At 40.5% G+C, this 15,222-nt stretch overlaps 2 protein-coding genes across 2 annotated transcripts in view; both read right to left on the bottom strand.

Annotated features, from left to right (window-relative positions):
* Nucleotides 1–1,393: 1,393 nt before the first annotated feature.
* The window catches only part of LOC148825697 (uncharacterized), a 221,745-nt gene continuing 207,916 nt past the window's right edge, over nucleotides 1,394–15,222 (bottom strand). Inside the window, exon 8 of the mRNA XM_088926200.1 lies at nucleotides 1,394–1,907. Coding sequence (XP_088782326.1) covers nucleotides 1,394–1,907 — 514 coding nt within the window. The remainder of the gene's footprint in view (nucleotides 1,908–15,222) is intronic.
* LOC148825698 (uncharacterized) lies at nucleotides 1,937–5,276 on the bottom strand (the record flags this gene model as incomplete). The annotated part of the gene is made up of 2 exons (XM_088926137.1): nucleotides 4,889–5,276; nucleotides 1,937–2,895 (listed from the first exon to the last, which is right to left on the bottom strand). Coding segments are annotated over exons 1-2 (1,347 nt in total), but the record flags the coding sequence as incomplete, so codon positions are not given.

Here is a 15,222-nt window from a genome sequence, read left to right on the forward strand (position 1 = left end):
TGCCTAAATGACTACCACCCTGTTGCACTCGCATCCATCATCATGAAATTCTTCGAGCGCCTGATCAAAGCCAACATCACCTCCTTATTGGCTGACACCTTGGACCCACTGCAATCTGCATACCGACAAAACAGATCAACTGAGGATGCCATCGAAACTGCTCTACACACTACCCTCTCACACCTCGACAAGAGAGAAACGTACAGATGCAGCCATTCAAAGTGCACGGTACAAACCCGTACCACGGGCATCTACGCATGCGCCACCGCACCGTACCGCGGTACGTGATTGGCTGGCCAAAATGACCGACAGGGGCACTCGTGGTGTGTTGGTCGGTCGTGGAAAGATTTAATCATTTAATTTGTGATAGTTTTAAGCTTTTCTGCGAATATGCTTGATATCGGAGTTAAAAGAAGCATACTTTTAGAATTGGATTAATAGGGAATATAATATAGAATCACGTATCTAAAGAAATTAATAATGGTATAACTATATTCATGTACAGTTGCACAAACAGTAGTATAAGACTTTCCATTGAGATGTGCTTGTCACATGACTGCCTCAATGGTGTGATCGCTTAAGTGACTGAATTGTAACCCTGAGATTGAGTGTTCAAACACAGCTATCACCTATCAGAAGGGCGTGGTGCCGCATGCGTAGATGCCCGTGGTATGGGTTTGTACCTTGCATTTTGAATGGCTGCATCTGTACCCTTTACTGAATGAATATTTCTTGTATTTGATATATATCCTCTCTGGGGATAAATAAACTTTAGATTGTGCAACAAAGACTATGAATTTTGTTTAATCAGATGTGTGACTTTTTTTTTCCTTAAGAGTGACAGTTAAGGATCCAAATCTGTTTTATACACATTTCTTGCTTAACAAGGTAAGTTAAAAGCTGTTACACAATTACAAGCCTATCCAACAGCCTTAATTATAAATTAAACAGCACTAAACGTAACATTCCAAGACTATAAAGGAATTCAATTCAATTTAGACCTAATTCATTAAAATTGAATACAACTAAAAACTTATTATACACATAAATTAAACTCCATGACAAGAACTGTTTCCGTTTTAGTCAACTGTAAAGAAACGTAAGTAAGAGTATAGTCAAAATTTAACAGACCAGACGAACTCAAAAGTGGGTGACGACAAAGTGACTATGACTAATAGACATTTTGGGAACAAGTAAATGTTTGTTCCATGCTGAAAGGAGAAGAAAATGAACGTTTCGGCTGTGGAGCCTACTTCGGATGTCACATGCTGACACATCTACCTACTTGAACTTGGGCATTTTAGTTGACTTGACTAAGACTATGATTAAATTAAAAAACTGGTGAATAAATTGGTGTTTTTAAGTCACCTGACTGGATAAAACTCTTCCCATACTAACTGTAGCTGAATGGTCTCTCTCCTGTGTGAATGCGCTGGTGGGTTATTAAGGTACTAGATTGACTAAAACACTTCTCACACTGACTGCAGCTGAAAGGTCTCTCTCCTGTGTGAATGCGCTGGTGGGTTTTTAAGTCACATGATCGTCTAAAACTCTTCCCACACTGACTGCAACTGAACGGTCTCTCTCCTGTGTGAATGCGCTGGTGGGTTTTTAAGTCACATAATCGTCTAAAACTCTTCCCACACTGACTGCAACTGAACGGTCTCTCTCCTGTGTGAATGCGCTGGTGGGTTTTAAAGTCACATGATCGTCTAAAACTCTTCCCACACTGACTGCAGCTGAACGGTCTCTCTCCTGTGTGAATGCGCTGGTGGGTTATTAAGTTACTTGACTGATTAAAACTCTTCCCACACTGACTGCAGCTGAACGGTCTCTCTCCTGTGTGAATGCGCTGGTGGGTTATTAAGTTACTTGATCGTCTAAAACTCATCCCACACTGACTGCAGCTGAATGGTCTCTCTCCTGTGTGAAGGTGCTGGTAGGGTTTTGAAATGCTAGACTGACAGAAACGCTGCTCCTCCCTGTGCCATAATGGCAGTTTGTCCACTCCATCTGAGCAAGGCCTTGAGTGATTCTTCCTCATCTTCTGATTGTGCTGGGGTCTCTTATTCTGCAAATGCTCCATGGAATGATCTTGCTCTGTGTGCTGAAACTGAGATTTGTTTTCGTCATTATGTCCCTCAGTGTGCTGCACAGCACTGTGAATCATCTTGGGCTCCTTCTCCAGCTCTCTGAGACTAAAACCGTCCAGTTCATTCAGTTGTTCCTCTCTTTGCCCAAGAACAGACATACTCTCCAGTTCATTAAAACTTTCAACAATTTTCTCAGTAACCAGATTATTAAACCTGTGTGTAAAGTCATCAGATACTAAGGGATCATATGATTGTTTGAGACTCTGCAATGACAGTCTCTCCACTTGAACAGAACAAGGCCTAATTCTTATCAAGCCCTGTAGGAGCTGCTGTTGCTCCTCCCTGTACTGACTCTCCTCTCGGTGCTGTAACTCAGTATTGTTCTCTTCACCAGGGAAATCAGTCTGCTGCTCTGCAGGGTCAATCAACTGGGGATCCATGTCCTGCTCTGTAAGATTAAAGACATCCAGATCTTCACTGTGCTCTTGTACAGAGACACAGCCCAGTTCATTACAACCTTGTGTAATATTGATTGTGTCCAGATTATTAATCTTCTCTGTAAAATCATCACATACTAAGAGCCCAGGTGTCTCACTCTCAGGCTCTGTCTTCATCATGGGCACAGAGTCCAGATCCTCGACACTCTGTCTGCTGTCTGTGTGCTGCTCACTAAGTGCCTCTTTCCCTGCTGCGGCAGTGAGCTCTGTCTCCTGCATCAGACTGGAGCCCCACTCCTCCTCACTGTGCTGCTGTTCAAGAGGAGCCCTTTCCCCAGCGTCGGAGAGAACACTGGCCTCTGAGCCTGTAAACACAAGACAAGACCTTCATAAGAATAAACTTTATTTTATAGTTTTATACCTTTAGAGGTGGCTTCTCAAAGCATTTTATAGAATGCCAACAACAAAAAATACACAAAATTAGCACGATGAGAATACACAGTTAGAGGAGACAGTGAAACTTGACAGGAAGCCAGTGCAAGGACTCCAGGATAGGAGTCATGTGATCATTTGTACTAGACCTGGTCAGGATTCTGGCTGCTGAATTTTGGACATACTGGAGTTTGTTCAATGGGGATTTAGAATCCCCAGAGAGTAGAGCATTACAGTAGTCGATTCAAGATTAGACAACACTTTTCAGCCACAGTTAGTGATAACATAGGGCGTAGTCGAGCAATATTTATGAGGTGAATGAAAGATGTTCTGACAACATGCTGCACATGTGGGTCAAACGTCAAATATCATGACTTCAGTCTTGTCACAGTTAAATGAAGGACATTTTGAGTCATCCAAGTTTTTATATCGGGGATACAAATAAATAGAATAGAGACAGCCACATCAGTGTCAGGTTTGATATGGATGTATATTTGAGTATCATCAGCATAGTAGTGATAGCTGAGGCCATGTGATCTTAAAAGCTTTAAACTACATACGCGCATACAAGTACACTCACGATCAATTTGGGTTGTTTAAACATAGTGGAATAAGTGGGTATAAGGGCGTGTGCTGATTTAGCTTCATCAGAAACCTAACTACCATGTAAAAAGTCTACTGTAATAATATCACAATTACATTACATTTACATTAACAGTGCACTGAGAGAGAGAGGAGTTAATACAGACAAACTGACTGCACACTACAGGACATTAACACTGCACCAAAAGAGAGGTTAATACAGACATGCTGACTGGACACTACAGTACATCAACACTGCATTGAGAAAGAGAGGCGTTAATGGGGAGACACTGACTGACTGGACACTCCAGTGCATTAACACTGCACTGAGAGAGAGAGGGGCTAATACAGACACACTGACTGGACACTACAGTGCATTAACACGGCAGTGAGAGAGGGATTAATACAGACGCATTGACTGGACATAACAGTACTTTAAAACTGCACAGAGAGAGGCAGGTTAATACAGACACTGACTGGACACTGCAGGACATAAAGACTGCACTGAGAGAGAGGGGTGAATACAGACACAGTAACTGGACACTACAGCACATTAACACTGCACTGAAAGAGGGGTTAATACAGACACACTGACTGGACACTCCAGTACATTAACACTGCACTGAGAGAGGGGTTAACACAGACTGACTGGACACTATAGGACATTAACACTGCAATCAAAGAAAGGGGTTTATACAGACACACTGACTGACTGGACACTACAGTGCATTAACACTGTACTGAGAGAGAGGGCTTCATACAGACACACTTACTGCACAGTACAGTACATAAACAATGCACTTAGAGAGAGAGGGGTTAATACAGACACACTGGATTAATATTCCAGAGGAGTCAATACAGACACAGACCCTGGACGACAGTAATACTTAAACCAATTAAATAATGTTTATATACACAATCATTAGTATAATTATAAAAATTTAGACCAATACAACGTAAATACAATATTTATAAATGCTGTTTCCTAATGACGTTGGAGTACAAATTGATTCAGTGAAACAACTGTTGAATGTGAACGAGGTGTTTTCAGCACCGTAACTGGACAAAACAATTCAGTTTCCAATAAAGAATCCCGTTGCTACATCACACGTCTGTCCCACGTCACTCTGCATCTCTCCACTATACTCTCACCAGTGAGGAAAGTTTGATGACGGTTTGATACTTTGTTAGAACGCGTACTGATAATGAGAATGTTTACTATTGTGAGATGTTTTCTTTAAAATAAAGTTTGTTGTTTAAAAAAAAATCTCACCATTGAGTTAGTTATAGACACTGGTTTTTAACACACACACACTCTGACTTCATACAAGTCACCACACTGACCTGAGAGCTGCAGTTCCGTGTCCATTTCTTCTTTTATTTCTGCAGTGACTTCACAGAGAAGCGTGTGTCCAACACGATCTGTCTGTCGCCGATCTCCTCCTGCTCCCGACTCCTTCTCCCACAGCTGCAATCTCCACTTCAGGCTTTCGTTTTCCTTCTTCAGCTGCACCATTTCACTCCCGACACTGCCCTCCACACACTGCGTGATTTTAAACACGGCCCGTCTCACCAGAGTTTGGGAGACGCTGCGGAGTTTGTCTTGAAACTCGTCCTCAGAGTCAGAAATTCTGTTTCCAAAAACTTCTGACATTTCATACACGATCGATTTGAGCAAAACCTGCATGAACGAGTCAAGCTGGGTTTGCAGATTTAACAAGCACTCCGCCATCCTTCTTCAGAGTCGGTCAGAAACAAAGGCTGACTTGCGATTTTTAAACAGAACAACTTTATTTTTTATTCTTCACAGAGTCTGTTGTCAGGTCTGTGCTCTGTTCAAGCATAAACACAACCGACAAGACGCTACGTTTTCAGAAACTGAAGCTACTAAAAAAATCTTCCTTCTTTATCTAAAGAAAATGATTCACTCACCCCCACGTGGGTGAAATATATGCAGTGTCGCGCAGTATGATGACGTCATTCGTTAGCGCGGCAGCGACTTCAAGACAATCCAGAAGCGGAGCTGAGAAAGAGGAGTATCTTCAGCCGGATATAAACTTCACTGCACCTCCTAGCGCCACCTAGTGAAGAGGAGTGAATCACCTGCGACTTGCGCCGTTCGTAACTGTGAATTTTGTGAAACGCAACAGATTTATTTTTTTTGCCCTTCCACAACCCTCCTCCCCAACGAAAACGTCTCAAGCGGATTTTTGTTCTACATCTCCCTATGCAGGTTTTTGGTTAAAGAAAAAAAAAAATCCGTCATTTTCTTGCCAGCTGGCAGTATTTCTTCTGCACCAATAAGCAAGATTTGTATTTCATATTTTGCAAATTGTATGAATGTTGTTTAAAAACAAGTTGTTCCAAGAAAGGAAGTAAATACTTGCATGAAACTAAATCAAGCCCTATGTGATTGTCCTTAATGATACTGTAACGCTAACAGCCACTATTGAGTGTGAAAGCCGGCATTCCAGAGTGGTGACGTCACCGCCATCCCCTGTGATAGCAGAGGCTGCAGCTGCTGGGCTGAAGGGAGATCTCTCTTTAGCTCAACTGGCTGGGTCCCTGTTGAGTGATGCCAGAGTCCCGGGTTGAAGTCCCCGCCGTTGGGGGGCCGACCTGATGTGGTGGCGGCGAGGGCACCCACATGAACCCTGTAGTGTTACAGTACGTTCTGTATGACAAGACAGGAAGAAAGGCACCTCGGGATTTTGGACACAGGATCTCCTGTTTACTGAGAGAAGTTTTAACCATCTGGCAGTTTTCATGTCCAAGGAGCTCGATGTGCTTTCCGTGTACAACAGCGTTTCTTCTACACCCGCCACTGAAGTACAGCACGGGCTCAGCATCTTGACATCTCCCAGAGACGTGCAGAGACCTTTTGGTGGGCAGTGGCTCAAAATGAGAGAAGTGGCACTTTCCGGGGCAGGATTTGTTGCATTAGAGTATCCTGGACACAAATCATGCCCGCTTGATTTGGCTTGTAGAATTTTTTTTTAATTCTACAGGAAGTTTTAATGTGACTTCAGAGGCATTACAATATTCACAACCTTGGCAAAAAAATGGTTGTCCATAATCTCTGATTATGTTTGATTAACAGACAAAATATTATACCCCCTCTACTGAGCATATACTTTATTTTCCTGAAATAACACATCATAACAAGAGGACAGAGCACATAAAAGAATTACCATCTAATTACATGCAATACCAAATACAATATTCTTCCATCATAAGAGCAAGAGTTCACATGATAACACATCAAATTAAAAGTTTTTTTTTCCCCAAAAAATGTCTATTGTGGGACAAATATTCAGGAAGTTTATCACCATTCTCTCTTGTGCGTTAGACTTTCAGCAAGGAAAAGTTATTTTTTTATGATCCATAGCCTTGAAGTACAACATAAAATTGTTTTATATATACTTTGTACCACGATCTCTCAGAAACAAAAACAAAATAATAATAATAAGAAGAAGATGAAGGCAGTCTCTCCTGTTTCTGTGAATGAACCATATATATACAACAAAGAATATGCATGTTAGCTGTTTATATAAAACGCAAAAAAGACTGGCAAAAATACAGAAGCAGAATTGTCAAGTAGCAGAAAAAAACTTGGGCCAATTGAACAAACAGCAACAGTATCAGATGTAGCTGCAGTGTATTGGCTTGTGGAAACATATTTACCTGTGTTAATACAGTTCTTTTAAATGGACAGAGAAACATGAACAGACCTAAACTTAACAATTAGTTTCAGTCGCTAAAACTAGAAGTCATGATACTCCAGGAGCTGCTGGAACTCACAATCTCAACATGACTCTGCTGTATAAGTATCACATGCCGACCGATGCTAACCGAGCAGTGTGAGTAGCTCTCCTCACACAGACTGACGCTGCACAAACAGGGTGAAACAAGCAGGGTTTCGGCTGTGGATCCATCTCCACATGAGGGAAGGGGACAGTAATACAGCAAGGAAAAGACAGGAGAAGACACAGAAAGAAATGTGCTCACTGCAAAAGAGGAAGGAGAGATGTGGTCAGACACATAAAACAGATTTGTGAATAATTTGAAGTGACTTTTTTGTTGTCAATCAGCACATGGATTTCCCTTCATCTGTCTTCCTGTGGAGGACATGACGGGAAAGGGAGAGGACATGAAGCTCATGTACAGGGGGGTCCTGAGGTGTGTCAGGGTGAATGGTTCCCTCATGATCTTCTTTCCCGTGACCAGGTCAGTGTGGCAGGGTTGCCCTCTGTCTGCACTGCTGTACTCCTTGTGGCTGAGCCCTTGGGCCTGGCGATCCGCAGGAAGGAGGGGGTGCGCGGGGTCACCTTGCCTTGGGGCACTGCCACCTCACTGATCTATTAGTATGCCAATGACACCACAATGATGTTGACAGAGGTGGAGGAGATCCAGTCCACCTTGGAGGTGGTTCAGGCCTACTGTTCTGCCGCTGGCACCAGGGTAAACCTGGAGAAGCCTGAGGTCTTGCTGGTGGGGAGGGCAGACACTGCCCTGCTCCTTGGCTACCCTTCAAGGTGGAGACGGGTCACCTGAAGGTCATCAGTACCTATATTGGTACTGATGACAAGCAAAAAAGACAGATGGACAGCATAATTATGTCAGGACTGTACATTTGTATTTTAATACCTTTGTATATTTACCTTAATTGTAATTTACATGTAACCTTAAATGCTGTTCTATATCAATTAAGTTTGTTAAATTTTTAAATAGTTTAACTAAGGGTGCAAGGGGTCTATTATACCTTGTGAAACATCCAAGACAACTGTAATAGAGGCTCAGATTTTCAAATTTGCTTTAAAAAGAAAACCACAATTTGTACAATATAATCCCTCAATATCAATGTTCCGTTAAAGGATTTGAAGAAGCAACAGCGATTGGAGAGTACATTGATTTTGGGCTGATGAAAATCGAGTAAATAAGACAAAGGCAAAACGTGAATTCACTGGCACTTTCTGCATATTTACCACGACCTTGTCTTCTGATCATTAAAAATCATTAAAAATCTTAAAATATTGCATTTTGCAAGAACATTTAATATAGCAGTTTTAATTTGGGACATTTAGAACATGGGATATAAGAATATATGGTTAACCGAGGATGAGCAAAGGGTGATGGCACTTTCTGCTTATTGCATGAAACTAGCTCAAGGTTATAAAAACAGCTCAAAATTCTGACACTGAGGTCTGAGAGACAGACTATCAAAATCCTGAACTTCAGGAAATTTAACTGTACCATTTTTAAAATATGACCCTGTAAACATGGCATGTCCCTCCTTCCTCATTACCAAAACATCTTAAAATTCTAACACTAAGGTACAGATGCAGCCATTCAAAATGGGTGAGGTATTTCGCGGCATACCCCGGTGGGCGTGTCGCGGTATCACGCGGTATCATGCAGTGTCACGTGGTTAATCACACGTCATTTGACGCTCTGCCGGAAACTATCCAGCGTCACCTTGTAAAACCGCCAGGGGGAGCTTAACCTCTCATGTACAGCATTTGAGCCTTTAATTTTGAACTGTGTATTACAGCATGTTAATCATCAGTCATTAAAATGTTGGTATATTTTATGAAAGCAAGATTGCTCAGTTGGACAAAAGTACACAACCTACCTTTATCAGAAATATTTATGCATCAAAGCCTTTACTGAAGATATTACTAATAGTATTAATAATGGATGACTTTGGACAAGCTGTATACTCAAAGTATAATTTCTTTAGCACATTTGTACAAGCACTTGGAATCTGTCCAAGCCATACTTTGTCAGGCATTTTGTTTTACTTCAACGGGCATAAAAACTCCCTTGCTTTTAACAGGGCGTTTCATAATTTCTAACTACGAAAATGATTTAAAATGCGACACTTATCATTCAACTAGAGCTCAAAATATCACAAGGATCCTCAAGAGCACAGCAAAGAGTGTATTAAAAGACACTTGTATTTATCAACGCTTTCTTTTCCGTATACCAGATTTTATGGAACCACTTCAGAAGGGTGTCAGCCAGTCAGATTCCAGGAATCGGTACTTTAAAGGAAAAATACACACCGGTATTTCATTTCTCCCTACCGATTTTAAGCATCGAAGTATTTAACTAGCATGTGAAATAGCGTGTGAAAAAGTGGTAGTTTTAAGCTTTTCTGCCAATATAATATGGAATCACGTATCTAAAGAATTTAATAACGGTATGATTATATTCGTATACTGCGACAGGGCTGTGTAGGGCTGTTTTGCCTCCTTGTTCATGTGAGTTGTCTTGTAGCCTACTGGTCTACGTGCCTGACTAACAACTAGCAGGTCGTGTGTTCGAATCCAGCTGGTGCTGGGCTTTTCTTTTAACAAACATTTCTTCGAAAAAAATAGAATAGCGATATTATGGACAATCAATTGACTTTTATATTTCAAAATATCGCAACATGATCGATTCTAAGTCATTTTTGATAACAATGAATAGTCACCTTCTTCCCTTCTGACAACGGTCCCTGCTTCTGCTTCCTGCTTCTATTGTGTGTGTGTGCAACAGAGTAAATTTTTATAGAGAAATGGAGGCTGGACAGTATGCGTTACAATATAAACATTTATATTGATTTAAATCGTGTTCTGATTTAAATCGCAAACGCGTGTTTAATTATATGTGTTTTTTAATCATAATCAGGCTAATGCAACATAAATTGATACAGTATCTTTGTCTTCTAAGTATCTTAATAAACTTTCAGCATAGCTTTCTACCCGTCAAGATTTATATTTCTTGGGATTTTGGGATCAAACGTGGAAGGATTAGATTGTAATCGTTTTTATTTGTCAAATACGTGATTGTATTTCTGAATGTTATGTGACACCTACAATAGTTCACTGCTTTAAATACATCGAATTAAGAAAGTTATGTGTAGCACTTTAGATCTTTTTTCTGAACCAGGGAAAATCTGATCATGTTTATCTATAACAATAATAAAAAACTTTATTTTACATATCGCCTTTAAAAGTGGCATCTCAAAGCAATACAGTAGATCGAAAAACAGTTAAAAGGGACCAAATTAAATACCAGACAATCGCAAACGCGTTTTCAATAAAATTATTTTATTCATTCAGCTGAGAGTGACAGGGACATCCAGCAGAGAGAGACACACACACCGGTTTTCATTGACAAAATTGTTTTTTTTCAATTCCTCTTGTCTAACAGGAATGTTTTGTTTGTGGACAGACTGTTAGACTTGAGGAAAAGAGCGCCTCCTCCTACGAAGCATTTCATTGATCCGATCACAAATTCTTTTCCAGTCGCACGCAGCAAGGGTTGAGAATCTCTGATTCACCATCGTACTAATGGTTTCCCGGAGATTGCAAGGCAAGGCACTTTTGCCTCTGGACCCATCGAAATTTACAGACGTGGTCCACCCCCAGTAAATTTCAAAAGTCACAAGATTTCGAAACACGAGGGCGGCGTAGCGGTCGGCTCTTGCTTTCCCGTCTATGCCGATGCACTGCAAGTACAACCCCCCCTCCATCTCCTGGGTGATGGGTAGCAGTTGGACATCTGGGAGAATTATTCTTCCCACTGGCGTCTGTGAATTCCGCTGTGCTTCCTGGGGGGAGATAGACGGCGGGGACGGCATCAACAGATTCCTGCGCGGTGGTGAACGGAGAGGCCGGGATGGAGTGTCCTGAGGCGGTGTGTGCTCTGAGGGGGGCAGAGCTTCTGCCAGGCATTGCAACCTGCGTGGCGGGGAGAGGCACTTTTCGGGAGACAGCTGCTCAACTGTTTGACTGCTGGAACATACTGTCTCCTTCCTCTGCATTTTCAGGAGTGTCTCTAGCCTCCCAATCCTCCCCAGTAATGCATCGTACTGCTCCCTCTGCTGCCAAAATGTCTCCATACAGGTGCTGCTTCTACAGGTTGGCACCCTGGCCAGTGGCCGAGAGCAGAGACCCACGGCCTGTGGCAAAATAACATAATTCATGTAAGAAATAAAGTCACACAGTAGTATTCATCAGTCGCGGAACAGAAGTCAAAATAAACTTTTCTTTTTTTCCGTCTTACCGCTTTCTTTTTTACTGTCCTGGTGGTAGATTTCGAAGATCGTTTCGCCCGTGCGGTGTTTTCTTGAAGAACAGGCTATGAAGAAATAATTATAATTGAATTTAAAATTCAAAACGGCAATAATACCTTGTAATATGCGCTGTAATCACGTATTTCAGATGAAGTCTGCTGTATTTGCTTACCCTTCGCTCTTTGGAAGCTGGGGCGGCAGAAGCACCCCGTCTCTTCCCGTAAAAGGTCTTGGTCTCCATACTGTACTATGGTCGCTGTAGTGCAGGTTCGCAGTTTTTTTTTGTGATGGGAGCTCACCCAATCCCTTGGTGTATTTATGCTATATTCACATGTACGGCTAGAGTGTGTTCATTGTCTTCCAATGAAAGGCGGGTGCCTTTTGCCGAAGTCGGGAGACATTAGAGGCTTGCCACACCCGGACTGTTAAACCAACGCATTAGCACGTCAAAGCCCATTGAGGACCCGGGCGCAATAGTTGTTTTGTCCCTTGATTTACTGATCTGCATTAATTAAATCTTAATGGAATAAACCTATTACTTGTTAATTAAATCTTGTCAGTCAGGTCTTTTTTTCTCTATTTGAATTGTCGTTTACATCTCGCACGACTTTAAAAGCTAGCAAGACAGGTTTCGATTCACATTAGCTGGCGAGCCTTGTTAACAAAAAAACTAATAATAATGTAACATGCCACTGTTTGTTCATGAACAAAGTTATACTGAGATTTCCTTAGATACACGATTAAAAAATAAATACAAATTTGAATCCCCTGCAGAACACATTCCATAAGAATCAGCGGTTTTACAGTATATATCGCCTTTAAAGGTGGCTTCTCAAAACGCTTTATAGGATAAAAACAACCAGAACAGCAGCAACAACAATATTGTATTTCATTGCACTTTGAAAACCAAGTAATAACTTAACTATACAGTACGTGCAAACGTTTCATATGTTGCTGTCGTGAATGCCTGTGTACCCATAAGTATCTTATTTGCCTTGAGTCCTGTCTATCTCTGTCCCCCTCCCCCCCTCTCTCCCTCAATTCAATTCAATTCAAGGTGTTTTATTTGCATGACAGATGGGTACAATTCTTGTTGGGAATGTATATTTTGATATTTACACCCGGCGCGGCACCAAGGGAGCGTCTGCATTTATAACTTAGTTTTTAAAATTAGTCAAGCAATATGAAGCATCTCCTTTTACTTTTAAGTCCGTTAAATACATTGAGCACAGCTTTCTCACCACTTAAGATTGCTTTTCGATACCATCCTTACACAAAGCAGAAACTTTCCGATGACTCACAGTACAAGTGGAAAGATTACAGATTTTAATCGTCTTTAATTTTGTTACGTTATACGTTTTAGGAACGTTTCATCTAAACAAACACCACAAAACTATTCTCGATTGTATTTCTGAATGTTATGTTACACCTGCAGTAGTTCACTGTTTTAAATACATCGAATTAAGAAACTTATGTGTAGCACTTTAGATCTTTTTTTCTGAACCAGGGAAAATCTGATCATGTTTCTCTATAACAATAATAAAAAACTTTATTTTACATATCACCTTTAAAAGTGGTAGTACCTTTTTTAGTACTATATTTTTGTATTATATTCCCTATTAATCAAACTCTAAGAGTATGTATCGGCTTGTCAGTCAGGTCTTTTTTCTCTATTTCAATTGTCGTTTACACATGCACGACTTTAAAAGCAAGCAAGACAGGTTTCAATTCACATTAGCTGGCGAGCCTTGTTAACAAAAAAACTAATAATAATGTAACATGCCACTGTTTGTTCATGAACAAAGTTATACTGAGATTTCCTTAGATACGCGATTAAAAAATAAATAAATAAAAATTTGAATCTCCTGCGGAACACATTCCATAAGAATCAGCGGTTTTACAGTATATATCGCCTTTAAAGGTGGCTTCTCAAAACGCTTTACAGGATAGAAACAACCAGAACAGCAGCAACAACAATATTGTATTTCATATACAAATACAATCACGTATTTGACAAATAAAAACGATTACAATCTAATCCTTCCATGTTTGATCCCAAAATCCCAAGAAATATAAATCTTGACGGGTAGAAAGCTATGCTGAAAGTTTATTAAGATACTTAGAAGACAAAGATACTGTATCAATTTATGTTGCATTAGCCTGATTATGATTTAAAAACACATATAATTAAACACGCGTTTGCGATTTAAATCAGAACACGATTTAAATCAATATAAATGTTTATATTGTAACGCATACTGTCCAGCCTCCATTTCTCTATAAAAATTTACTCTGTTGCACACACACACACAATAGAAGCAGGAAGCAGAAGCAGGGACCGTTGTCAGAAGGGAAGAAGGTGACTATTCATTGTTATCAAAAATGACTTAGAATCAATCATGTTGTGATATTTTGAAATATAAAAGTCAATTGATTGTCCATAATATTGCTATTCTATTTTTTCAAAGAAATGTTTGTTAAAGGAAAGGTCCAGCACCAGCTGGATTTGAACACACAACCTGCCAGTTGTTAGGCAGGCACGTAGACCTGTAGGCTACAAGACAACTCACACAAACAGGGAGGCGAAACAGCCCTACACAGCCCTGTCGCAGTACACGAATATAATCATACCGTTATTAAATTCTTTAGATACGCGATTCCATATTATATTCCCTATTAATCAAATTCTAAAAGTATGCTTGTTGACTCCGGTATCACGTTAGTTAAAGACTTCGTAGCTTAAAATGTTTAGGGAGAAATGGAATACTGGTGTGTATTTTTTTCTTTAAAGTACCAAGACCAGATATATACTGTATGTTTATGTTCCAAAATTAATATCGTTTATGGCCTTCACACGCGTTACAGTATGCTCCTATTCTTTTTATGCTCAGCTATTAAGATTTCCCTTCAGTGGTAAAATTCAATATCTAAAACGGGCACAGTAAAGACGTTTACAGTAAGTCTTTCTACGACAGACCAACGGACCACGAGTGCCCCTGTCGGTCAACCAATCACGTACTGCGGTGCCCCGCGTCATGTTGCGTCACGATGCACGACGCCGCAGCCAATTACCTCCAGTACCGCTCACTTTGAATGGCTGCATCTGTATGTATACAGCGGTCCCCCAGTGTTCCAGATGGTGCGTAATTGCGCATCAATCAAAACCCCGAGTGCCAGAAAAGAATAATTAGCTCACTGATATGTTTATGGACGGGTTGTGAAAATTTGTGAAAAAAGGCATTCTGTGTTATATGATATGTGATATGGACACAAGAATATTCGTGCATGGAATAAAAAGACAAACTGAAAGCTGTGAGAACATTCACAATGTACTTTATACACAGAGCAATTGTATATACAAAGCAATTGTTTCATAAAAACGCTACAGGCGTGCCAAAATCGTTTTCAAACTTCAAGCTAACTTTACCCCGGTCAAAGTGATGAAGACACAGACATTCAATGAAAACGAATTTGATTCACTCAAGGCTCCGCTCTTTTGTTGTGATGTGATTTTAATTAATGCTAGCTGTGATTAGGTGTCGTTTTTGTCTCTTTTAACTTAAGAGTTAAAGAGTTTAAGAGTCTGCTCCTTTCTTCCTGGTATAGAAATAACATG

The sequence above is a fragment of the Atractosteus spatula genome, chromosome 10 (assembly GCF_055471065.1).
Source record: "Atractosteus spatula isolate fAtrSpa1 chromosome 10, fAtrSpa1.hap1, whole genome shotgun sequence".
Taxonomy (NCBI): domain Eukaryota; kingdom Metazoa; phylum Chordata; class Actinopteri; order Semionotiformes; family Lepisosteidae; genus Atractosteus; species Atractosteus spatula.